Source organism: Haliotis cracherodii, unplaced genomic scaffold (assembly GCF_022045235.1).
Source record: "Haliotis cracherodii isolate W230 unplaced genomic scaffold, xgHalCrac1.p SCAF_2, whole genome shotgun sequence".
Taxonomy (NCBI): domain Eukaryota; kingdom Metazoa; phylum Mollusca; class Gastropoda; order Lepetellida; family Haliotidae; genus Haliotis; species Haliotis cracherodii.
In genome coordinates, this window is record NW_027266275.1 from 20,464,296 (window position 1) to 20,492,257 (window position 27,962).

Below are 27,962 nucleotides of genomic sequence, written 5' to 3' on the forward strand. Positions count from 1 at the left end.
ACATCGCATCCTTTGCCAAGGTAATCTTTCAAAACGAACGCTTACATCACGTGAAAAAGCAGCATTCCTAGATTTGATTTGTTATTATTTCAACTACATGACGGCGGTCTGTAAATAATATCGAGTCTGGCCCAGACAATCCAGCTATTTACGTCATGCGCATCGACCTACGCAATTGGGAAAAGAAAAGCATCAACAATGTCCGATAGCCTGACCACACGATCCGATAGTCGCCTCTTACAAGCATGGGTTGCTGAAGACCAATTCTAACCCGGATCCTAACAGGTTCCTAGAATCAGCCTCGGTACTTGACGCCAACACGCAATAACAGCTCGCCATGATAACTTTCGGTGTCCGCTGTGGTCTTTGCAATTATAGCATCACTCAAATGTTATGTGTTGTAGTAAGTGTGCAACTACCCCAAACATAAAAAACTGGTCCTGCGTTTGATTTGTTAGTATATTATGTAAATGTCTTTAACATGTCATTCCATGTAGGAAAATTGGGTTCACTAGGCTAACCCCACCGCCCCTACTGTGTATTCAATGACCCACAATCTGCCGTTTTGTGTAACCTTTAATCAGCATTTTCAATGGGCCTACCCCTTAATTTTTAAAACCAAACTACGTAACATGTAATATATATATAGTGAAAGTATGTAATGTTAAACCATGGGCACTCCCAAGTCCTTCAGCTAGGCTGTTGGACAGGAATCCCACCCATGACAATCACCAACACAAACCACCAAATACTCATAAAAAAATGTTTATTTCTTGTGATGAAAAGACAATACATGTACAGACCAATCAACAATGTATATACATATGTACAGACAAGAAACAAAGATGGCAGCTATTCCATCCTGTCACAACATTAAGCTGGGATCCAAAAGGCTGTCACAGCCTTTATTGAAATAAAACGTTTACTTGTTAATACAAACAAAGCCCTGCCATTTATGACACACAGCTTATGTTAAAGAGACGATTCTTTCATTCAAATGTAACTTGTTTGTTTCGCAAATATTAGCGAAATCAAACATTTTTATGCATTTTATCAACAATTTGTTATAAAAATCAAAAACTACACGAACCTGTACTGATGTTGAACTTTTGGCAATATAATAAATAGGACAAGTGTATTCGAGTAGGTAATATCTACAACAAAACAATAACAGGACGAATACATACTAAGACACTTTAGCTGTTAACCTTGTAAAAAGTATCTAGCGAAACAGATACTTTTTCCAGCAACAGCAATGGTTTGAACGTGCTGAAACTTTTGCTTGACAGGTATCGGGTTTGGGATTAGTTTAAAAAATAAATATTCAATCCTATTCATTATATTTTTCATTTTTTTCTTGTTAACTGTCAAAACAGAATTGGGATAAATGTTAAGTAACGTGATCTAGAAGCTACTGAAAAGCCTTTTTTCGAAATATTTAGGAGTATTTTCAATGTCTTGTGATATTTAATCCGTTAATGTATGTTTTGGACGCTTTATTTGACTAGCAAGGAATTATTTGTGACAACTAGCCATGCCATCATTTTCTCTTGCCTAGCTATGTAGAAATTGTTAGGACAAACTTCCATCACTGGAATCATCACAGAAATACTACGACCAAATGCAATCTTGTTACAAAATTGCAATGATTAATGCCCAATGAAAAAGTGTAACAATGACATGAACACCTTGCAACCACTGGAAAATACACAACACATGTATAAAGAAACCTAAAAGACACTTCAATCCAAGATTTCTTTCAGGATTGACACAATCCACTATAGTGAATTACTTAGACACTTGGTCTATATTACACACAAGTTTGTCTTCCTTTTTAAAAGAAAGTTGTATCAATTTAGAGCAACTATAAGAGCACTGGGTTGTACATGCACTATATGCATCTAGAAGAATTTGAAAACACTTCCTGGTATTACATACAGGCTGGGCGGTGGCATCATAAACAATGGTGCCTCGTGTTAGACTGGGTTGCTATTTTTGAAGCAAAGCAACCTGTTATTTCGTGATAATCAAATCCTTGTCAAGTAAGTTTAGTAAAGCCTATATTAATAAGACCAGCACGTTCAATGATATCAGATCTTTTCTAAGGGTCCAAGCATGTTTGCAAGTTGCACCATGTTAGCTGATGAGATGGTGATGATGGGATCACTTTGGTGTAAGATGAATTGTGCTGGGGTCGCTGAAATCTCCCAGCCGGGTGTGATTGTCAACAGCACGAACTGCGAAGTGATACTTGTTTCCTTCCTGGAACTGGGTGAGTGTACAGGCCATGGGTAGGGGCAGGGCCTTCACATCACCCACCTGAAACACAAGGACAATGTCACTACACTCCTGCAGTTGCAACTGTGGGCTGTATCAATGAAGTGTTGTACTGTGTTTACATAGTCGTCATACAGCTGCAACAGTGTTGAGTGTCCCGTTAATAAAAACAATAAATCTGACAATGTAATATGCTTGCCAAAGGCTGGCATGATACAACTTGTATTCTAACATACATTTACAATACAAAAACACACTGGGACAATAATCTCTATTTATGTACAGTACACTTCTTGCACAATACATTACTTATCCTTGTTATTCTGGCTTAGTTTCCAGGACAAGGTCCTGTTCCATATTGATCAACTGCTTTGTGGAACTAAATCTGAAAACTTCACAACCCTTTCTATCTTATTTCTTTAATATAACGGATATATTGAAATGTCCTTGGACATCAATGTAACAGAGGAGGAGTAATAGTAGTGAATTTGGTTTTACACCATTGTTATCAATACCCCAGCTAAAGAAATGCTACCTATTTCCCCTCCTATTTAATCACCATTTTAAAATGCAAACATAGAGGAAAAGACAATAAATGTAACTTCAATACATTAACCTATACTACTCAACATTTCCTAAGGACCACACCTTTGACCAAAAATGACTACTTTGGTCCTTAGCACATGTTGAGTAGTATACAACAGTCCTATAATATCACTAGTGGAACAGGGTCCTGATTCATATGAACAACATGGGATGAGATGGTACTCACCCCAAAAAGGTACTAGAATCTGTACTTGACTAAGAAAGTGTTATCCCAAATATGACATTTGTTACATTTGACCACTTTGTAAATGGCATTGTGTGTTCATATTCTTACCTTCTTCCACAAAGTTGTGCTTGGCGGAGCAGAGCTCTCCTGGTATGCAAAGAGCTGGTAAGAAGCTATCTCTGCATGGTTGTCCTGTAGTGTCATGTTCCAGGACAACACAATACCTGGACAGAAGGGAGGAGATGCGGACAAGTTAGCAGTCAACACAAAGCTTGTTTTCATTTGTTTGTTTTTAACACAGCAATATTCCAGCTTATAAAGGCCTGGAAATAACAGTCTTGAAAAACCAGTGATTGATATAAATCCAACGTAATTGGGGTACAATGAACCAATTAACGGGGCCTGACAATCCGATCCAATTAGACGTCTCTTACAACAACGCATGTGTAGCTGGCGAACTATTCCAACCTGGAATCCCCACAAGGAGACATCTACTACAATTATTAGACATAATTTTATCGAAATGTCCTTGTTCAGCTTCTGTTAGTCATTCCAACATCTACATTGGTACCATAAAGTAATAAATTGTTTGATTGGTATAATATACATACCTTGACTGACTCTTGAAATTTTGAGACCTGGTTTTGGAGGTAGGACTCCCTTGATCCCCCTGCTGACTTGATTAGTAGGTTTGGCAGGGAGCGGTGCTGGGTGTTTCTGAGTGGGTACAGGTGATGGGGCAGGGGCTGGAGTAGGGGCAGGGGCAGGAGCCAGAGTGATGGGCTGTCACAGAAAAATAGTTGGTTATTAAAAAATACTCAAATTCAATACCATCAATAACACTCATCATCATACGACTTTATATATACTCTGCAAAAAAAGAAACGCAAAAGTGAATTTAGATGTATATTTTATATATCATATAAATAATCAATAGATGGTAATCAATTGTTCAAGATGTGCACACATCATTCTCATTGACCCAGGTTCCACATGAAACAGTAGATTTTCAAGGTGAAGGTCATCTGTGTTCAATATCATGTATGGCCACCATCAGAGTCCAAAATTGACTGCCATTGTAGTCCCATGGAAGCAATCAAATCCTGAATTGTGGCCTGGGGGATGTTCACCCACTCTACCTGCAGTGCTTGTGGCAACTGTAGGAAGTTCTGGGGTTGTTGCTGACATGCTCGCAAGTACATCCTATAAATGTTCGATTGGGTTTAAATCTGGAGGGCCAGGACTTGGATACAATGATTACTCACAAAGGCTGTCAGTCCTGCCAGGCATTGTCTTGTTGGAAAATGATGTTCGTTCGTTGCATAATGGGAAGCACGTGTGGCCAAAGTATCACATCTGTGTAACGTTATGCCGATAAATTTCCTTGAACTTACACCATGTCTGTTCTACCTGTGAAGGAGATGGCAGCCCACATGATCACGTGACTACCACCAAATCTGTCCATTTCTTGTATACAGTTTCGGGCATAACCTCCCCTGCAACCTATGTAAACACGACGTCTCTTATGGCCATACTATGACCTTGACACCATTGATGTTGCAGCCGACGATGCAGTTTCTTCAAAATGACCCCTCATACCGGCTGTCTACTGTGAATACCTTCAGCAAGTAAACGGTTCCTCACTGTCATCACACGGATCTGTCCTGTGCTCCAGTCGTGATAAAGGATAGACGGACCTGGGAAGGTTACATGTTGTCCCGTGTGTCTGATAACGGTGCCACTGTCTTGTAATGGTGCTTGGTGCTTCGTGGAAAAAGCAGCTGATGATGATTCTCCTGATTGCAGTTGGCCAATGGCGTAATTGCCTTGGGCTTCCGTCAGTCGTGGTATCTTTTCATTGTTTACTTGCTGTAAGATTATGATGGCATGCAAATGAAGCCCCCAAGTTTTTATAGCCCAACAAGTGATGTTGCACGTGTCATGTCATTTTTGGGTGTTTTGGCGCCAGGCTCTCTTGTGGTTGTGTTTTTGCGATTTTTCCATTTTTTCATCAAATTTCTGCAGTTCCTCATTTTTTCCACACAAATTCACAACCATCAGAAATGACGAATTCATTTTAGGTATGAACATGATTAATTTTGTATGACAATCGCAAACTCAGATATTAACGATTTTACTACTTTTGCTTTTCTTTTTGTGCAGAGTATACTTTAAATCATTAAATCATAAATTATTCAGTCTTCACTCACTTTGTTGATAAATATTGTTTACATAAGGTTGAAATAAAAATTTCTCAAGCAAGTATGTTTTACAAATTGTGGAGAGCAGCTTCATTCTTAACCTCATTTTGAATATCGTCAAACTACAATTTTAATGACACACGGCCACAGTCTGTCCCTTTAGCAACTAGCCAGAGTCTAGAAATAGTAGGTTCAGTAGGCTCAGAAATATTAGTCCATATAACAACACTAAAATTGACTTAATATGATGCTAAGAACCAAGTTCGGGCTAGCAGGCGTTTTTGGCACAGACTGCGACCATGTGCTCATAATAAATGTCCACTCACTGTTGACACTGGAGTAGATGAAGGTGCTGTCTGTAGAGGTGGTGGTGGTCTGGCTGTTACTGTCTGTAATGATGTGGCTGGTCGAACAGGAGTTGAGACACTGATTTGACTTAAACTTGTACCTGGACGTAACTGAGGCATAGTCTGTCCCACCGGAGCCCCTGCTGACTTAGCCACAGGGAGTACAGTGGGAACAGTTGTGCGTATTTGAGTTTGTTGTGTGTTAACATGGCTAGAAGCAGGGACAACAGTCAGCAATGTTCCTGGCCGCAGATTGGACCCTGATGCTACAGTCACGATTTGGAATGTCCCTCCAGGACGTGTTAAACTCTGGGGACCTGCATTGACAAGTCCTGGTGAGCTAAGTAGAATAGATGTTCCACTAGTGAGCGACTGTTGTAAAGTGAGCGGGTTGACACCCCTGATCACTTGCTGCTGTACAAGACCCGGACGAAGAGCAGAAACTGCTGTCCCTGGCATCACTGTCATTGTTCGTGCAGGTTGAGTTGCAGTTGCTGGACCTTTAGCATTATCATCATCGGATGTCAGGTCAATTACCTTGGGAACATTCACAATCCCCTTAGCCCCAACCTGACCAGCAAGATTGGGAGAGCTCACAACTATAACATTGGAGCCTGAGATGGGCTGGCCTGAAACGGTTTGTAACTTGCTGGTGGTGTCGATGGTCTTGGTGTTGTCTAGGAGACTGCGCACTGTTGTGAGTGATGTGGGGAGGGCTGTGGGGAGGGCAGTGCTCAGGTGCTGGGCAAGCTGAGGTCGGACTCCGGTCAAGGTACCTAGTGGAGGGTGGCCACCTATGAGGGTAGTTGATGTTGATGGCGTGGTCTGTAGAACAGCAGTGGCCGACAGCAACTGAAATGAGGACATCAACACTTGGTTTAACACATAGAATTCCAATTTTTACAACATGACATGTAAAATCTAAAAGTGGAAATGATCAGTTTCTAGAAACATGAAATTCCTCATTAATAAGGGAAATCATGCATATTAATTCACATATGACCAATTCCTGCAGACAAACTCCGAGTTCCCTAGCTTTCAATTGTAGCTTCTTGGAAAACCAAATCAAAGTTTTGTTAATTATACTGATAATCAGAAACAGTGTTGCTCAAGGTATAATCTATAATCACGACTGTACAGAAAACAATGTATGTAACATTTGTCTATTACTTGGCATTGTATATACATTGTACTATAGGCCAAATATATGAAAATGAACATACCTGTGAGACACTACTCCTATTGACTGTAGAGGCAGTGATAGATGCAGCAGGGGCTATTTTGCTGCCTGATATCAAGACACCTCCGGCAACGCTGGTGGAACTGACAGGAGCAGCTGCAGTGTTGCTGGAGAATATTGGCATAGAGAAACTGGTACTGGTTGCTGGTGCTGCTGCTTTAGGGGGCGTTTTAGGCTGCTTCACTGCCAAACCAGTCGCAAAATTTGTCTGGAAACAAAGTAAACAATGATCATATAACAGTTAGTTGGCAAGAACACTTTTCGCAAAAAGTTAGCTCAAGTTGGTTGAAGTAAACGAAGATTGCAGCGCCACAGACTACATACATGCATTTCATCAATTATAATTTAAAGAACTTAATAGCTACTTTTGTAAGTATTTTGTAGTTGTATCCTGTTTTAAAAACAATATTTCAAAGATGGAGCATTTGGGAAAATTGAAAAAAGCATGAAATACCCATATCGTCCACCAATGGTGAGGGCATGACTCAAGTCCCTGACCTCAAAGGTGCCTAGGACTTGTTCCAAAGAGTGTTCCAAAATTACACTTAATAAAAACCTTTGGCTATCTAAGTAGGGTGGTGTTACTTTGAAAAGAACACTGGGCACAGCGATTATCATTAGATACACAGGGATTCTCTATTTCCTCTTGATGGAATTAGAAGGAAAAAAAATAGAAGATAAAAAGCAGTTGACCACTTGATTGATTAGTGAGGAAATATAAAAGATTCATGATGGATTGGAATTTGTTGTCATGAAAACTGATGAAAACAAATCCAAAATTCCTTAATAGCAAACAGAACCAGTTCATGGCTAGACTAATATCTGTGCAAAGTTTAGTCAAGAAAAGATGAATGGTCTCGAGTTATGCTCTGAAAAAAAACATGATGAATGGAAGGACGGACGGGGAGCACCCATTCCTACATCTCCTCCCACTTTGTGCATGTTGTGGTAGGGAAATAAAAATGCAGTCAGTAATATTATGTTATTATTACTTAGGCCAGAGCATACAAGCATTTGTTGAATGTATTTAATTAAAATACTTCAACCTACTCACTATAATTTCTTTACTATTCATCAGTACATCTGTTTCAAAATGTTTGTGTTAATTTTAGTCGGATTTATTCCCAAAATTCCAGAAGGAAACATTGTTAGTTTACAATAGTTGTGAAAAATAGTGGGGGAATTGTGAAACATGTCAAAGGCATTTAATAGAGTGAAAAAATGGCTGAAGGAATCACTGTCTTTAAATGAATCCTGTATCAACCTCATACACTACAGCCAAATCTCAGCCATGCAGAGATGACAACCCAAGGGAGCTAACTCTTCAATACTTGTGAACAGATCTACTGTACATGGAATCTCTAACCCTTGACTACATTCATTTAGTTTTGTTTTGTTTTCATTTAACTTCTAAATCACAAACACCTGTCCAAACAATTCTAGAAGCTAGTTCTATATAAATCTGAATAACAGACAACTGTTTTCAAGACAACATACAATTCAGACATAACATCTATCGGGCATTGCTTGACAAGTCAGAATGTATTTGAAAATTCAAGTAAAACAAGGCATCATGCAAGGAGGTGTGTTTAGTGGTGAAGGGCAGGGACGGGATGTGAATGAGTTCAACAGCAAATCTAACACAAAACCTACAGTTCAAGACCCACACTCAAAATATACCTGAGTCTCAGACCGCGAAGCCTGCTTTTCCTGTGAGATAAGCACAAATATGTTAACTTCCTTCCCTTAAAGTGTTTTCACTTGACTGTTCGCTTCAAAGCTGATACTGAGTTGTGTGAAACAACCTTTTTGACTCTTCTAGAATTTTACTCTATTATGGGGCTTCTATAAACATTGTCCTGGACAGAAAATGACAGAAGACTGGCCTTTCAAGTTAGTGTTAAAACGAAAGACCTAAACTTGAAAACTGGATTGCTCAGGTCTATGTTTTTAAGCAATTACTTAATAAATGTACAATAACGAATTTACACATAATCAAATCAAGGGATAATGGTTTAATTTATCACAAATATATTAAAAAGTAAATAAAATCCTCACAGGTAAATCCATCATAGATGTTTCACCTATTCCATGTTCTTAGCAAATATATATCACCTATACCCAGAAGAACAGTGCAAGTTTTTCAATGATGACAGCTGGCTTTCACTGATTATTCTTTATAAGCATGACAAGTAACCATCTGTCTCTTACCTTGGTGTCATCTGCCTGCACAGCCACACTGCGAGTGGTTATTTGCTGAAAGAAAAGGAAATCATAGGTATACAATGCAGCAACATAGGGCATTACTGATTAATGTAATTATCCTCCTTGAGTAATCTTGTATTAATCAGTAATTCCCATCTCATATCTTAATATTCCTATCAGTAGATTTAAGGTATAACATATGAATCAACACTGTTACACATGCATCCAGTTTGAAGGCAATATTATCAGAGTTCAAAGCCTGATTGATACATGTGCAAATAGTGAGTGAGTGCGTATGGTTTTACACCGCTTTTAGCAATATTCCACCAATAACATGGCAGGGGACACCAGAAATGGGCTTCACATATTGTACCCATATTGTACCCACGCTTTAGCCACTAGGCTACCCGACCGCCCTTTGTGAAAATAGCAGTAATACTGTATCAATACTTGATCAGTATTACTCTTAAAATACTGATGCATCAGGATAAAAATATTATCTTATAATGAAACTTATTACACATTACCCTTCTAGCGCCTAATAGTATATGAACATATGTTTAAAGTCATGAGGCTCTGTATATCATCTGATTATCTAAATGCTTGCAACATAATGATAAGAGATTAAATTACAAATAATTCATAATAAAAAGTCATACTCAGTGTACCGCTATAGAACATTACACAATGATATACAAAGAAATAGCTGAGAGGTGACCAAAATCTTATTTCCAACTGAGTGTAATGTATTGATTAGAAAACATATTCCGCTAACAATGTAACACAACAATATGAATATTTCCTTTTTCCTTTTTTTCATAACAACATGTTTGAATCGTTATTTATTGTATAGTTGTACAATTTTAGATCACAAATGTTAATCCGACATAATATTATGCAACCAACAATGTCAGATTAACGGGACTTGACTGTATACGGCATATATACAGCAAATGGCTGGGATAAAAAAATAAGTTTGTTATATCCATCAGTTCATTATAAGCATGTTTGATATAAACATAGTTTATTGTAAGTCCAACATGCTTACCCTGAGTGCAGCAGTGGCAGCTTTTCTTTTCTCTAGCCTCTGCTGTAACACAGTGAGATCCAGGACCTTCTTCTGCAGTTCTTTGGCCTGAGTTCTCCATGATTCATTGGCCATCTGCAGATCCACTATCTTGGACTTGAGAGACTCCATTTTGCTGTCACGATGAGCTTTGAGGTAGGCAGAGACTTTACTTCTTACAAGAGCTTCTAATTCCTGGAAAATAAACATTTTGGTTGGTGACATCATCTATAACATAAACACTGTACTTAGTTCCAACTTCTGATAAGGTCAAGGTCATACAATAGAAAGAGTATACATTTCGGCGAGTTGCATCAAACAACATGTTTATCTCATTGAGCGATCTGCTTCAGCTGAATGTTTGCACAGCCAAGAGTGAAGGTGTCAACGTTATCAGCTCACAAGAGCAGATATGCATGTTTATCATATAATGGGTAGGTTTCTCGGCAGGATAAAGCCAACGGATAAAAACGATATCCGTTGGGGTCATAAGCGGATAGAGATGCAAATATCAAAGGTCAAGTAGGACTACTTTCACTGTTTGTAAACAAACATGGCGTCGCCCTCGTCATTCGGCGATCGAGTCAGAATTAACCATGGGCAATCTGGATAAACTACAGGGATAATTGCTATCATTATCAAAAGAACAGTCTAATATACTGAGAATCAGTGTCTAACTGTGACGTAGCTAAGGCATTTTATAAGTTTTGGCAACTTTGGAGATATACATTTTGAAACAATTTTGCGAGGGCACGAGGCCTAGCCAAGCGGGATCAGTGCTTGTAGACCTCTGCGGCTTAAAACCTTCTCCACATATTAAAAAAGTTGGATTGGGCCGAACTATGTTTGAATTGTTACTTGTTTCGTTTTGTCGCTGTGTGTACATCTGACTACACTTCTTAACGTAATGACAGGACAGACCGACTGTCAACAATGTCTGACCGTGGCCCTGACGTCTCATATACTAGGGTTAGAGTAGCTTCCCTTTGACAAAGGGCAGTTACTCTAGCGGATAGACCGATGGATTGCCGCGAAAGGCAATTAAAAACAACTGTTATTTTACGAATATGTTGCTTCGCCACTGTATAAGAAACAGATTTCAGTTGGAACTATATTGGCTACTGTCACTGTCCGACTGACACATCTCTTACCCTGTGACGTAATAAATATTAATGCGCGCATTCCAGGAAAACTCGCAATGTTTCGGTAATGTTTGTGAGAGAGGGAAAGCGATTTTGAAGCACAGAATTAAAGAATGACATTATATGATAAAGAGGTTATCACGCGAGTGTGTTTGGGGATGGTAAATATCCTGTATTAGGAATAAACACTATGTATTTAGCTCGCCAAGGCTCGCTAAATACAATGTTTATTCCTAATGCCGGATATTTACCATCCCCAAACACACTCGCGTGATAACCTCTATTTATTTTTCACAAGAAAAGCCAGATTGTTTACAGATTTAAGTCTAACACGGTAGTGTTTTCGAGCTCAAGCATAAAGTCTTTTTTCACTCTGTGAAAATATTGATTTCATCTTTTCAGATAAATATAGTATTTCAACACTAAATATTGTATTAATAGCTGGGTTAAGACTTATTTTGAGTGTTACAAATTACAAAGTCATACATGTTCACATGTTCGCAGAAAGTGAAAGGTTTTATGCAGTGATATTTTTCGCTTTATCAAGGTAAGGACAGTGTGGTTGCTAGGAGGGTTTGAATGGCTTTTGATGTAAATTCTCTGTCTAATATGGTCTGTGTGTGGAAGGACAGAATAAAATCAATGTAATATTGAAAATTAAATGAAACTGTTAAAAGAACCAGACAGACATCTGGTGGAGATAAAGAAAAAAACGCTAAAATATTACATTCACGCTCAAACATATGAAATTTATATGTTTTACCTGAGATCTTACAATTTTTTTCATTGAATAAACATGTCATAAGAAAAGCACAATTAGTCTAAAACAACCCTATTTTCAAACCCATTTCATTTGTTAACAACTTAACTATTAACGTCGGTACAATTGATAAATGGTGTATCATAACAAAGTGAGCTGTAAGTACCTGCACATGCATTCCTTACACTCAGGCAAATCTTCAATATCTTCAACTTTGTTTATGCAACATACCTTTCCTGAGAGTCGAATGGTCTTCGTGCTTGACTGAGATGTCTTGTCATCATCCTCATCACTCACAGAAGACAAGGCATCCTCTGACTTCTCACTCATCTCACTCCCAGGGTGGGAATCTTCATCCGAGGTATCAGATTTGATGGTATCAGGAGAAATTCCAATTTGTGATCCCAACTTTCCAATAACCATGTCTAGTCTTGACCTCTTGGGTGGAATCCCAGACTCCGAGGACTGATCTTCCTGAGATCTCTTACGATCAGTTCTAGAGGCAGGAGCGGCTTCAGCAGAATCTTCATGTTTGACCATTTTCACCTCATCTTTGACTTCGCTATCCTCTTCGATCTCCATCGGTTTGATTTCATCTTCATTTTCCACCTTCCTCTCTGATTTGACTTCTTTCTTCACCATTTGTTCAGAAGGCTTATCATTTTCACTAGATCTACACTCAGTCTTGGTCTCTGTTGTGGTTGTTTCCTTAGAATCAGATTCACTCTTAATTTCGTCTGTACCCTGAGTTACATTTGAGTTACCTGAGTTTGATTTCAACATTGGTTCCTCATCATCACATAGAATAATATCATCATCTTTCTTGTCAAAGTCATCATCAATTAATTCTACATCACTTTCTTGTGAACCTAATTGTTCTGATGAGTTCTTTGCTACGCTATTTCCATCTTGTTTGTCATTAGCACTTTTACCTGCTCAAAATAAAAGACGATTTCAACTGGGACATACCATCAAGATTCAAAGACATGTCTTACACTCGGCCCAAAATATCAATCTCATTCAAATCAGATCCTAGTTCTCGCTAACGCTAAATAAAGATCTGAAGACATCCCATTAGGGGTCACCTCAGAACGACCAATCAGCGCGTCGCTTACCAGATTATGAAAGTGACTGTCGGCATGTGATTTCTAATCATGCAATCTCGAAAACTTTAACATGGGGTATTCCGAACGATAGTTACGGGTTTAACGACTGAATCCTTACATTCTAGACCATCTATTAGTCATTCCAGAATGGTTTTTTTGTTCAGGTTTCAAATTTGTAATCAAGAATTTGTCAAAATATGTTTCGAAGCGTATTCGCCAATTTGAAATTTGTGCCGTAAAGCAAGAGAAAGCTGGTCTCTGATCGGTCATTCCATTGGTCGGTCAAAGTTTGCGCAAGGTCGGTCTGACGAGACCCGTAATGGGATGTCCTCAGATCTTTGTTTAGCGGTAGCGAGAACTAAGTTCTGATTTATATGAGATTGCCGAAAATATCTGCCCTATGTCGAGTCGATGAGTAAGTGTTATTTTCGCGTTGTTACTACAGCCTATAAATACATGATCAAATCTAGACCAGACAAACCAGTGGTTGAGAGCATGAGTAGGACAAAGATGCTTATTGTGATAGCATGTTGCAGGTTTGTTAGTTTGTTTGTTGTTTAACCCCCATGCTCGACAATATTCCAGCTATTTGACGGTGGTCTGCAAATAATTGAGTCTGGACCACACAATCCAGTGATTGACATCACGAGCATCGATTTCAACATGTTCAAAGGTTTAATCCTATTCATTATAAATAAGAAAGTTATGTTTATCAAATTATTTAAATAGTGCATTTATAACTTAATTAATTTGTTTTTAATAGAAAAAAATTAAGCTAAAACATTTATAATGTCCAGATTAAGCACAAACGAAGCGAAAGGAGTATTTTTGTAGTTGTAACATGCGTTATTATTGGATAGAAACAGGTTTCTCATGACAATTTGTCATAATCTAATATAAGGATCGTAAATGGTCAAATTCATGCATGTGACATAAGGCAGCCAATCAAATTACAGCAATGAATACCGTCCTTGAGTATGATATATTTCAGATTTAGACTAAAGACTTATAGTTACATTGTGCTATTTTGAACGTTTTAAGGATAAAATTGTGAACTTCATGGACATATCGTTATAGGTTACGACCTGTGACAAAGATTTCTCTTGCATGTGTTTTGGTATTAAACATTGTGTCCGAGCCTAAAAATCGAGTTGACAAATGCTGAGATGTCATTTGACTTAGATGTATGTTTGACAATTTTTTTTAAAAATTTGTTTGTAAATTTTATTACTTTATTTAACTTATTACCATGATTACAGATTTACTTGAAAAATCTTATATTGCTCTTTGACATGTTTAACAGATTTTTTGTCGAATAATATTGCAGGAAATAGTTAATAACTTACAATCAATTGATAAATTGAAAGGAAATACGTATTTTCAAACATTGTGAAAAGTGATTGATTTAAAACATGAATGATATGACAGTTAGGTTCTTGAATATATTAATAGTTCTTGAAACTGTATTGTAACTACAGTGTGGGTATACCGGCCTGCGGTGTTGAAAGAGTTAACGAGAGGAGTACATTGAAACTGGACCCTGTTTCCCCAAGCAATCTCAGTGTTATGATTTATTTACCATGTTTACAACTTAAAGTAACTGCAGGCTGTAAGGGCCTGCTGAAATTTAAAACTATAAGCCTTATGGGCCGATGTCTATTTTAAACACTGAGTACAGATACTGGTGAAACTTTGCAATACAATTGTAATACTGCTACAACTATTGCGAAAGAATCATCATTACGTTTTTAACAGACTTGAAAGTCATCCCTAACTGCGACTGAATAATATGTAAGATGATTGATAAAACATCTGCCCAGCCTACATTTTCAGGGTTTTAGTGGAGACAATTGCTACATATTATATTTCTGACATCCAACAGAACATATAACCGTTATCAATGGGCCATAGTCAAACAAACAATAATGATAAGTTTCTTACCCTCTGTTTTCTTGGATGAACTCCCAGCTCCTATCCCAGTTAGATTCTCAAACAAGTTGCCCTTTCTGGGAGATGGTGGCAGGAGCTTGCTCTTTTCAGAGGTCTTTTCTGAAGAACCAGTTGTTAGTTCAACATCCATACTCTCTTCGTGTTTGGGCTTCACCAATAGTTTATTCAATTCATTACCCTGTTTAAGTTTGGACATGATATCTCTCACTGAGTTTCTGACCTTATCACCAATTGTCAAAGGATGATCCCCAAGCTCAGAATCCTGAGACTTTTCATCCTTTTCTGTTAGAGTCTCCCTTTCCGACAGCAGCATCACTTCATCATCATCACAGCTATTTGGTGTTTTGGAAGTTTCATTTGTGTCTTCATTGTCACTGTCAATTATTTCAATTTTATCAGAGGTAGATACTTCTGGTTCTACAGATATCTCCCTATCAGCATCTTGAGAAATTTCTTCTGATTGTATCTCTGATGGTGCACCAGACTGCATTTCAGACTGAACATCTGATTGTATTTCAGACTGAACTTCTGACGGTTCTTCCGATTGTACTTCAGAAGGTTCTTCAGATTGAATCTCGGAAGGAGCTTCTGAATGAACCTCTGACGGTTCTTCAGACTGAATCTCTGATGGTTCTTCAGACTGAATCTCAGATTGTTCTTCAGACCGAGCTTCCAATGGTTCTTCAGACTGAATTTCCAATGGTTTCTCACACAGAGCTTCCAATGGTTCTTCAGACTGAACTTTGGAAGGTTCATCAGACTGCACTTCGGCAGCTTCTTCACATTGTTCAGTTACTTCATCTGCTACTTCATCCGTTACTTCCATGGATTCTTCTTGTTCCTCGCCATCCTTACTATCATTAGCTGACTGTATACTTGGAGTTTCATGTCCATTGTCACTTGGCTTAGAGTCTACTCCAGGAGAAGCTACAGTCTTGGCATCACCATTTGCTTGATCATCTATATCTACTGTTTTCAGTATAGATTTGCCATTGCAGTTCCCAGACTTCTCTGTAACAGCATCACTTTCCAAAGCAGACTCAGTCTTGGCACTGTCCCCTTCCCCATTCAAAGCCTTGAGGTTCATTATTGCCTCCTGAAAACTGTCCTTCACATCACTCATTGAGTCTGAAGAATCAGATGAACCAATCCCACTGTCACCTTCTGATTTGGTTATGCCAAGCTTAGGTAGTGACCAGCCTTGTCCCAATTTAGCAGTGGATTTTCTGGCAGTGGTTATCTTTATGGAATCACCTGCAATTAGTTAATATAAAAAAATCATCTCACTTCCAAATCAAACATGTAGAGAAAGGGTATTTTGAAGACAATTTTGATGTTGGCCCAAGAATTATATTCTGACTAATGGGTTCTGAACCCAGTTTATGCTTACCGTATTCGACGTAATAAGCGCCCCGCTCTAATAAGCGCCCACGGCGATATTTGCTAATATATTGGCTAGTGAGCAATCCCAATTAGCACCCCTTCCGATTGATCAATGTTCACAAGATTTATTAATTCGAGTACAATACGCACTCGTGTGTAAAATGCACCCTTAATTATGGGCAATTCAATTCCAGAAAAATATATCTGTCGTACATAAACATTTCAGGCTGTCAGTATAAACCGCGAAATGTATCTTTCAACTCATTTCAACTGGTTTTTTTTCACAAAAATAATATTCTAAAAAGAGCCCCCTATTTCTAATTTTGAGAGCGCCCTGGGCGCTTATTACGTCGATTACGGTAAGTGATTAAAAGAATCATAATTACAATTTACATCCCAGTTTTGTGAATGAGTGAATGTGTTTAAGGTCGCTATCAGCAGTATTCCAGCCAAATCATATAACAGGCAGGAAACAAAAGAGCCTTGGTCAACAAACCAGTGGTTGATATTATGAGCAGCATCAGGGTACTTGGTCGAGTCAATAGGCTGTACTATAACCCCTGGTGAAACGGGTCAGAGTAAGTCTAACTAAAAGGCTAGATATGTTTAATAAAACATAATTTAATGTAAAAACGTCTAACCTCATTTATTGAAGCACAAAGTTCTGTGTGTATATCCCTATGTCACGTTTTCAAGCCTCACCTCTTTTCGAGGCCCTATACAATGTGTAACCACACGCTTAATGACATAATCAAGGTAGACGCTTCAAAGCCCACTGAAGACATCAAAGTGTTAGCCATTTGCAGCTGAAGTTTTTTTAGGAACAGACCTACACGAGATTAGATATTCATCAAGTGATAAAAACACCTTAAAACTTAGATGATGTATCGGCTGGTGTTTGTTTATATCCTATGTGTAATGTCATGTGACTGATCATGTTGTGAGTGAGAGAATGAGTACGTTTTTACGCCGCTTTTAGCAATATTCAAACAATATCATGGTGGAGGGACACCAAAAATGGGCTTCACACATTGTACCCATGTGGGGAATTGAAACCGTGTCTTCAGCATGACCAGCAGATGCTTTAACAATTCGGCTACCCCACCACCGAACATGCTGTGCATCCATTTTTAACTTGACGAATGAAGGGGCTTGATATCATCTGACAGTAGCAAGATAGCACCAATCAACTCGTTTCGCTTGGCGAGGCAATATGACTAATAAACCAAAGTTTTATTCATCTTAAACAGTACATACCTTTCACACTGTGCTTGAAGACTTGTGATTGAGGTTCTTTGGTTGACATTCTACACCTGATAAAAAAAGAGACACACTAAATAATCTTTGATCTTTCATTTTCATCACACTGACCTTACTCAAACATATCTGCAGCTAGTCTAGCCATTGTCGGCACATCACAACAATATCGCATACCCCTCCCTGTAGGTGGAAATCTTAGGTAAAAGTATTACTCTGTTCATACAACCTCTCAACAAATGCTAACTAACTGAGTAAACAAAAGACAAATATATCTAAACAACTGACTTTACATGGTGAAGTTGAACTTACTTTTTAAATCATAGGTGTTAAATATATTAAATCAATTACAAACAGCCCCCTAACTGAAATGCATGGAAAACATATTCTTGTTGGGAGGGGGCTTGATATATTTGTGGAGCGAATCAGTTGCGACTTCATCATCAATCTTTCGTTTTTTTTAACAATCAATCATCCTTTACAATCAGTTAGAAATATTTTTGCGCATTTTCCCAATATTACATGTTCATTTATATTACCTGTTTTTTTCTTGTTATTTGATAATATCCTATTGATTGCATATTAATGAGTGTATTATTTACAGACTGCCGCCATATAGCTGCACAGTTAAACAACAAAAAACAAATTTAGACCATGAAAGATTAACTATTAGGCTTTCATCCTTGCCAAGTTCACATCATTTTCAAATACCAAGTTTACCATCACAAATCGGGGTCAGTTTGAAAGTAAGTTGTTTTTGTTTGAATTTACCCCAATTTATTTCGAGGAGTTACCTTGATAAACAGCTGCATATGTGATAAAAAAAATGATGCAATGTTTCTGTTCCTTGTTGATATAGCATGTTATGGAATTTGTGTAATGCACATGGAATTCCTAGCTAAAAGTATGCATATTATCTTGTATCGTACTGTAGCTCTAAGGTTCAGCTTTAGTCATTGAAACTCTGTTTAGAATGAGATCAAAGACGTCTTTGGTTTGACCCTGTTGAGGAATCATGCTCAGTGCGGCTTCTTCATGGTCTTATGTTAAACGGCGTCAGGTTTCAACCTCATCGACGTTTTCATCCCAAACCGTATCTATATTTGTTAAACGAGTACGATGAAGACAACGCTGTACTAAACAATGTTGTCAGGCTCCCTCTCTCACCGCCCCGCAGTGGGCGCCCTACGTTTATCCACAATGAACGCAAGCCGGGTCGATGGGAAAAATAATATGGACGGACACATATACAATATCACTGTACATAGCGGTTTTGGATACAGAACAAAAACTCCTCCCCTTTTCCTCAAGCGACAACGGAAGGGCTTCACCCATTACTGCCAATCGGCCAACCTCGTCCCTTTCCGTAACCCGAATTTTTCAGGGGAAGTGGCCGATGCGTTCATTTCGCCTGGACACCGTGGGCCGCAAGCTCCTTTCCAGCGCGTGACACCTCCGTTGATAACATCTCGATGGTATGGAGAGCTCCGCGAAACAAGGGCTATCGCTGTAAGGAGCTTACATGGGCCAGCAAACATCGGCCATTTAACGTAAGAATAAAATGAAAATGTCTTGATGTGCTTGCGAATTAAGTGAGACTACTGTACGTTATCACCGCCTAAATATTGAATGGGGATCTGACACCGTTTCTTTTAAAGCTTTATCTTTCAATAAAATAGACGGGAGAACCTTGGGCTTGAGATGAAAGACTGAGTTGTGATTGAACGCGTTTTAAACAGTGTCTCGGCGTGGAAGGACAACCCAATAAGTTTAGACCCGTTGTCTACTGAGAAGTGCATTCCTGCAGGCAACCCAACGCGTTCAGACTCAACTTCCATAGCTTATTATTTTATCTCCGCCTTAGCAAGAACAAGAACCCAAAGTCATCAACATCCGTCCCTTTCCCTGGCGTGTCCTTTTGCTTTCATTTGTCAACTTCCGCCCAGGAAATAAATTTATATCCCTATTTCCTTTCGCTTATATGTTATATTTGAAAATATCAGTATTTTTTCTTTAGATACCTCTCGTGGTATGAAATGAGTCATTTAATATTAAAAACATTCTCAATACCTTATATTTTTTAATTTGCTTTGAGGTTACATTGATCCTGAGGGCAGATGACACAAGCCAAGTCCGCAATGTCCAAATGTTAAAGTCCGCAACTATTGGTACATCCTTATCACCAGGGGATACAATGGCAGAATATACCCGCAGTGCCCCATCATGATATGTGTGCCCTTTGCAATAGCCGGCGAATGTTGTGTGAACGGGACGATTGTGGGTAATCTTGTTGATTTCAGGTCGAGCTTATACACAGTAGGAATATCGCATTTACTGTGGCGTAAAATGACATGTACATCTCTCAATCAATCAAAAGGTTTTTATTTAACTGTCACGTGGACTGACCTTAATTAGAACAGATCATCCAGGGAATATATTCACTAACATCAACCTGCAAACGGTCGTCCATAAACAAAACGACGACGAAGTCATCTACATCCGTCGTCCTTTCGAAATAATTAACACAGCATTAAGCAATATTACGGCGGCCTCGTAATAATCCGAGCCTGGACCAGACAATTCAGTAATTACTTAGAGTGAACACCGGATCTATTTAGTCTCCTAGTACAACATACAACATGCTGAGGCACCAGTGCATCACACCTGGTGTGGATACAAAGTTTCAGAAAGACATATTGAACTGTTTATGACTTATTAAGCTCTGGAAATTGAATTTGAATTTGGTTTTATTGTTGTTTTACTCGGCATTATTCCAGCTATATGTCGGCGGTCTGTAAATAATCGAGTCTGGACCAGACAATCCAGTGATTGATATCATGAGCATCGAGCCACGCAATCGGGATCGATGACATGAATCGACCAAGTCAGCGAGCCTGACCACCCGATCCCGTTAGTCGCCTCTTACGACAAGCATAGTCGCCTTTTCAGTTTGAGTCGCCTTCATTTGAAGCCAAGTCCAATTTGCTACCTTGACAACAAAACAAATAAAAAATAAAATAGCAAGATGCACCTGTTCAGCGCATGGCTCATGAGCATACGTTTCATGAAGAAATATTGAACAGCTTGTATGAAACGATTGAAACGCAATCAGTTGTCTCTCACTACGGTGACAGTTGTGCAGTATAGATCACATTCTAAAGAGGCTGTTTGTGACAGTGTTACCGGGTTAGTGAATCTTTCAACTTATATTAGCCAAATATAGCTCACAGTTTTTGTCAGTTACACAATAAAAAAAAAATCAAAATCAAAATGGTTTGACGCCAGAAGAAACGTGCATTTGCTTATTCCCATTTCTAAAATTGTTGAATCGTATACCAGCATATGACCGCCGTGAACGCAGCTTGTGAAATAGTTTGCACGTGCTCACAAATGGTCGACATTTTGAGATTTCTCACTCTTCAATGAGCTTGGACGCGGTATTCCAATACCTGTTCGTGTGAAAAGTGAGTTCTGAGACATTACAGAACGCACATAAACCTTCCCGGTAACCAGAACGCAATGCATTAACAATCGTCTTTGTGGCGGTAGCAATACATCTTCCCGAGGCAAGGGCGTTACCTGACCATAAAAGTCCGGTTTCCACCCTTGCCGAACTAGGTTGGAATTTAGGAGTTACATTTTGGCTGGATTAGCGAGTCTGTCCATAGTCCAATCAAAATCGCGTGACAACATGAATTGCAACGTGCAGATTTCGGTCGACTGCGGGATTTGCAAAACATGTGTTTCGTCAAATGGGTGTCGACAGATATTTTGCAAATCTTTTCATGTTTTTAATCAAGGTGCTCAAGTGATTTGATGTAATTCGCGAAGTAATACCCGTTTTATTATAATATAGATCTTGATTATAGATCAAATCGTCTTGACAGGGTGCCGCCATTTTGCTTGAACCAAATGCAAGTGATACGAGAGGTGGAATCTGATTGGTCAGTTGTAGGGACACAGAAAGGGCACTCGTATTAGTCACTGGTGGCGCTACGATCGAGCCTAGTTCGGCAAGGGTGGAAACTGGACTTCTATAGTCATTTAACGCCCATGTCTCAGAAAGATGGTAGCATTCGTATTCATGTATATGTGCACTCAATCGTTATTGTTTTTTTGTTCCGGAAGTCACACGTGCCCAGTCCTCTGGAGTAACACGGACCGGAAGTACTTCCCATCAAATTCCAAACTGGTTGTTTGAACTACCTTCGCAGATGTCCTGTATTAACCTTATAGAACTCGAACTTCTACGATACAGTTTCTTATTAATCCATTGAGATATTACAACACTACACGTATAAAAGCAAACAAAACAATCCGACAGAAAGTCAACGCGCTTGAGTTATGTAGTGAACGAACATGTTTGTTGTCCGTAGAAGATTCTGTACTTGATACATATTCCACTATAAGGCCCATGTTGCACAATATCGACTTTGCGCACAACGATGACACCTGAAGCCAAATCATAACACCGCCCATTTTTCAACACTGAAAATCCAGTGCTAGCATTGTTTCGGTCTAGCAATACGATACACGTTGCTTCTCTTGTCGATACGATATTTACGTGTTTTTCCCCCTTTGCTGCCGCAGTCCACAATATTCCAGCTACATCACGATGACCTGTAAATAATAGTCCCGGCACAAAATACTGGTTGATGCTATGAGCAGAGGACCACGAAAACCAAGTCAGCGATCCAGTATAGTCGACTCTTAAAAGAGCCTGTTTAGGGGGCCAATTCTACCCCGGAATCCCATGCACGGTTGCGATTAATATGTAGTACAAATAATATGCATTAAAGTCAACAAGACCAAATATATGATATGATATTCCGTTTGTCAAATACGTGCAACAAACAGCAACACACCGTCTCATAAAATTCGCTTCGTTTTCAAGTCAGGACAGATTGTTTACATACAGAGAAATAATTGCCCATAACAATGTCAAGTAAATACAGTCTCCGGTTTACAGACAAGTTAACGTGGTATCTATCTATCTTCTTCGAGAGACGTTCGAAACAATAGCATGCACGGTGACACGTCGCAACCCCCATAGATTGAATATGTGAAGACCTGCGCGAAAGGAAACTGCGAATATCATTTAACGTCTCAGGAGTGCAATATTCCTACCATAGCACGGTCTGGAAAGAGGATGGGGTGTGTCGTTGAGGGTTAATCGTCAGCATTTCGTGGTGTGGAACGTCTCATCTTACAAACCCACTGACGCCGGTCGAATGTTATGTCACTATTTTGGGAAGGCGCGATTCACCAAGAGTCACATCTACAAAACAAATTTAACCTCGTATATAATTCAAGCGCATCTGTATATTTGTATAGGAAATACGGTATACGCTGTTCTTTTACATTACATGCTGAGATTGGGCTCATTCAAACACTGAAAGAAAATGAGAAAACAAGTCCAGTACATCATGATGGTTCTCAAAGCTAATAATCAGTTGAAAAGCTTCCTTGTGGCGACCGCCCAACATGTATGTGCACCCTCTGCGTAACGCCCTTAGCCATTAATGATCAATCTACACAGCTACTTTTACCAATCGACCCTTTGACAATGAAATGGCACGAATCCAGTTTTACCAATAATCCACTCATATCGATTTCGATTTGTTCGTTAACTATTGAATTTTCACAAATCTCCATTGACTGCAGCAAACTCCAATAAATGACCTCTTCGTCAAATTGTATACAAGAAATGCGGTAATAGCGAGCCCAGCTTCGTATTCTGCAATCGTCGTCGTATACCGCGAGACGCCGAACGAACGCTTTACAAAGGTCATTGAATTGGCCCAACGCCAGGTTGTTATAGCAACATCGTTAGTGGACGATCCCACTTATCGAAGGAGGGGTCGTTTCAAACTAAATTTGGTGATTAACCACAGACCCTTTACAATATTATGAACGCTAAACTATAACCATGCAAGTCGATGCCGGGGGATTTCAAACCCTTATTTTGTCGAAAATCAAGCATATTTTGTGTGTACAGCACTCAGACCGCTTGCTATCAGTACTCCGTATATTCACGAACAATACGCCCTGACCTGACCTCATAACGATACCGGTAAGGGAACCGCACATGCTTCTGTGTGAATTTTAATTTGGAATATAAAACATGACTCCGCAGAGTATCATATACATCCAGCAATAAATGCCTAAATGCCCTGCTCGCCCCCATACAACATTATATTTCTTAGTTCTCATGTACCTGAAACTGACGAGTGAGATTTTACATGCCACGTCACGTGTCCTGATATCAGTACATGATGCATAAACGGTATTTTTAATTAATTAAACATAATTTCAGAAACGGATAATATGTAATATTGTAGAAGTGTGCTACCTTGAGGTCGCATGACGTCATGTCGAATATCGATTGGCCAATCAGCTGCCAGCGCGTGGTACCGAATGGGGTTTTCTCAAAGTTTGTTGCGACTATTTTGCTCGCAGCGGGGCGGCCATGCAGACAAAGGAAGGCCGAGTATCCTCGCGTTGCTGGCGAATGTAGGCCGGGCGGCCCTAACTTGGGTGGGTGGATAGGCGGTAGATGGTTTCCGTTCGATGTCGATACATTTCTCTCAGCGAAAACAGAGTTACTCGGGAGTATTTTCCAAACGACTAATAAGGTCTCTAGGGTAGGGATGACAATGTCACCAGACTAAAACACGATCGATCGAAATCTATTTCGGGAGTATATTTCTAGGCGTAAATATGACTGCTTAGACATTGTATCGGGGGAAAGTTCAAATATTACCCAATGCATTCAAACAGCTGGTAATAAAAAGACAACTTTTTTTCAAAAAGTGATCCCGGCGTATTACATGGGCGTGGCTTACATAAACACGTCCTTAATTAATTTAATGGTGCAGATTGAGTAACATTCCCACTCAACCTATTTACAGTAACGATAATGTAGGGTATGACGTTATGACGAAACAACCCTGCTTCCAACCTCTTCCACATTTGTATACATACCATTAACTGATATTTAATAGACATTATATGTCAGCATATATGTTCGATCGAAGACAAACCTATTGTCTGTCTCAAGCATATTGTTTCTCTTACCAATACCATACCAAAATATATGTATGAGATAATGCATGTAATTTCTTCCCAACATTTATCGTAGAAGTCTGTCCTTGGTGAAACGTTCATCCGGGCATCTTAATCGAGACGAGAGGCCCTCGCGGGGTTGTTCATTTATAAGGGTCACTTGAGGTCAGCAATACTGTAGCAAAAAGATCTAAATCTGGTGACGACAAATCATCAAAATACATTAAATGGTATAGTATAATCGATATTAATCAACACGCTGTTTACTGACACAAAAACTATGTCGGACTACAATGTTATATCTTTTATGCAAATTTGTATGAACATATTTAAAACAAAATCAAGCACATTATTAGAAAAGAATATATAATATATATTAATCTATTTGCATAAAATAGTGGAATTGAATTTTCAGATTAGTTTCATAACCATGAAATACCCTCAGAAAAAAACCCAACCAAATAAATATCCACATTATATCATACTTCTGACATCGAGTTCGTAAATATAAAACGTACATGTATCAATCAAGCAATACAAAACATTAACGAACTCAAATTCACACAAAGCGACGCTTGCCTTCGTAAGAAACTTGTAAACTAATGCGTCGACACCGGTGAAGGCAAACAACACATCAGACACACTTCAAATAACACAGAAGACACATTGCAATAACGGAAGCGGGGGGTATCGTTTGCCACAAGTCTCATATTCCTAATGCAATGCATGTTGTAGAAAAGCCATAATCAATTACTCATAAGACTAAAGAGAGTTGAACGTTCTAGTCTATTAGGAAGCAAGGTCATCACGTAAAATCAACAACAAACGTCACTTTGTGACAGTATAATATGACATAACGTTTGAGATTTCTCGCATCCAAACTGACGCAACCAAACGCGTTTAGAGTGGACCAACCACATACTGTAATTTAAAACTCCCAGTACATGCTTTATCATTAAGCCTATCAAAATACACTAGTTTCAGTTTCACATAAGCGGCAGGGATTATCAATAAGGTTACTCGTCCTTAACGTGGTAACAAGAGCGATAAACAACCATCAACCCCTTTTGGGCCCCTGAGATAGTATCGTCCATCACGTGACCGGTGTTACAGGGATCGTCTCCCAACAACAGAGGGCAGGCGAGAACATGGCTGAGATGAGTGTTGGAACGTTGATTACTCTTCTGTGTTGAAATCGATGTGTATCCCGTCAAGATTATGAATTCACTACGTTGTATCACCTCACTTAGTATCAGGACATACTCGATATGACGATGACGACATGATACGTCTTTGTCGACGATGTTGTCCGCGTCAATACTTCCAACACGGCGAGGATTCAAAAAGTGAGGCCGGAACAGTGAGCCTTGTTGGGAACTCGTGACTGAGTCTGCTGTGGAAGAAATGCACTGCGCTGTGTGCTGGTGAATGAGAATACTTACTGTGACAACGGCAAAAGTTTTTGAGCATTTTATGGACGTGTACCCTGGCCACCTCTCTTGGATCAGACACAACATGGCAGCATTATTCAGACACATCGCGCATGCGTGAGACGAATTATGCAAATTAGGGTGGAATGTTATTGGTTGAACGAAAGTATCAGTGTGACGTCAGAGTGATACTTTCGTTCGACTGTGATGACGACACAATTCGCACGTACACCTGATATTATCGTGAGCCATTTTTGCACTCAATGACCTTCATACAGTTGTGTGAATTCATATTTTTGCATCCAAAGTACGGTAAGGGGTTAATTGTGTTTACAATATATTTCATTTCAGCGTAATGTTGGCATTATTACATAATTAACATTCAACTTAAGGAAAAATTGTTTCATCACAGTTTGTCTATCGAAGTACAAACCACACGTGTGTGCATGAAAATGTTCATCATTTACTTCTACAAGTATCTGCAAAATTTTAGCCCAGAGCCCATTGCTAATAGACCTAACGACGTCCTAAAGGGAAAATAATTAATCGAGCAATTCATACCATGCAACATATTATTCATTTCTACAGCCGCAGCAAAACAGTGAAATGTCCTCTTTATCTCCGTAGCAAGAGGGTTTCTCTCCGCCGTGCATGGCATGAGTATATTCTGTGACCCGGGTTGGCGCCGGGGCCGTTGATACAACAGGCTGCATATCCCGTCGTCCCTCATTGGCTGCTCTGGCCACGATCGATAAATTATCTGACTATGAGAAACGCTGGTCACCTTGACGTGGGCAGACAACTTACTTCAATAACATCTTTTTGAGAACTTAGCGGTATGACCATAAACGCTAAAGAATTACATCATAACGCCGATCACCGGCAAGACCCATCGTCCTTTCCAACTCGCACTGGTGAGCTATATTTAGACTCCAAATTCGCTTGAAAATGCCGGATTGGTAGATCCATGCAGATGTCAGCGGTAAATGGGTCACGCTTGTGAGCCATTACGCACCGCTCAGACTGTAATCAAACGGCCTTTTCCTTTTCTGCATGCGTTGTGGCGGGGAAGATAAATTCACCCCAGAAGCCATTATTGCATATTTATCTATGTAAATGGTGCAAATGATATTTGTAAATATTATATTTGCAAATGTGGTTTGTGGTTATATGCTAGTGCTTTCCGTGATAAATTATTCAAACGGAGTAATGTTTTTATGAACTCATTTATAGTTCTAATAAATATACTTATTCCACTATACTCAAAATGGAATCAGGTCATTGACTTTATGAGTATTCTTTACCGAAATGTGATATTTCTACGGCAGTAAAATCAATAAGAGTTCATTTGCTGTCGTAGTTATTCACGTGACATTCTGTAACATTCTTCATCTTAAGTAACACTTCATTAAATATATGTAGGGCCATATCACGTTTTATTTTATCGATTAAGTATATAGAAGAACTTGGTACAGCTGTCTTTGTAGACTATATTTTCTCCCATTATACGAGTACAGTGGTTCAAGATAGAACTGAAAACAACCATATTATTTCTGGGTAAGCTACTAAATGTGTGTTATGAAAGAGTAAACATGGCTGCTACAGTAGTTCGGAATACAACTGAAAACGTAACCGTGTTATTTCTGGATATGCTACTAATTAGGTGATGTTATGAAAGAATACAACACATTTCTAAAAGTTTGTCTTTCTGTAAATATTACTAAAGTCTCTTTTCACCAAAGTATATCTCAAACTTTGTTC

General features: G+C 39.0%; 1 protein-coding gene across 4 annotated transcripts; it reads right to left on the reverse strand.

Moving 5' to 3' along the window:
* Positions 1 to 749: 749 nt before the first annotated feature.
* LOC139467400 (activating transcription factor 7-interacting protein 1-like) lies at positions 750 to 26,304 on the reverse strand. Of its 4 annotated transcripts, none has more exons than XM_071248949.1 (13): positions 26,214 to 26,304; positions 22,834 to 22,984; positions 17,707 to 17,762; positions 15,058 to 16,320; positions 12,242 to 12,942; positions 10,091 to 10,303; positions 9,049 to 9,093; positions 8,518 to 8,547; positions 6,821 to 7,045; positions 5,577 to 6,449; positions 3,661 to 3,832; positions 3,158 to 3,273; positions 750 to 2,319 (listed from the first exon to the last, which is right to left on the reverse strand). In XM_071248949.1, exons 2-13 carry the CDS (start codon positions 22,887 to 22,889, stop codon positions 2,164 to 2,166), a joined length of 3,906 nt encoding a protein of 1,301 aa, XP_071105050.1. In that variant the 5' UTR covers positions 22,890 to 22,984; positions 26,214 to 26,304; the 3' UTR covers positions 750 to 2,163. The 4 variants fall into 4 exon arrangements, with proteins under 4 accessions (XP_071105050.1, XP_071105051.1, XP_071105053.1 ...); XM_071248950.1 differs by lacking the exon at positions 26,214 to 26,304 and adding an exon at positions 23,299 to 23,343; XM_071248952.1 differs by lacking the exon at positions 22,834 to 22,984.
* Positions 26,305 to 27,962: the final 1,658 nt, after the last annotated feature.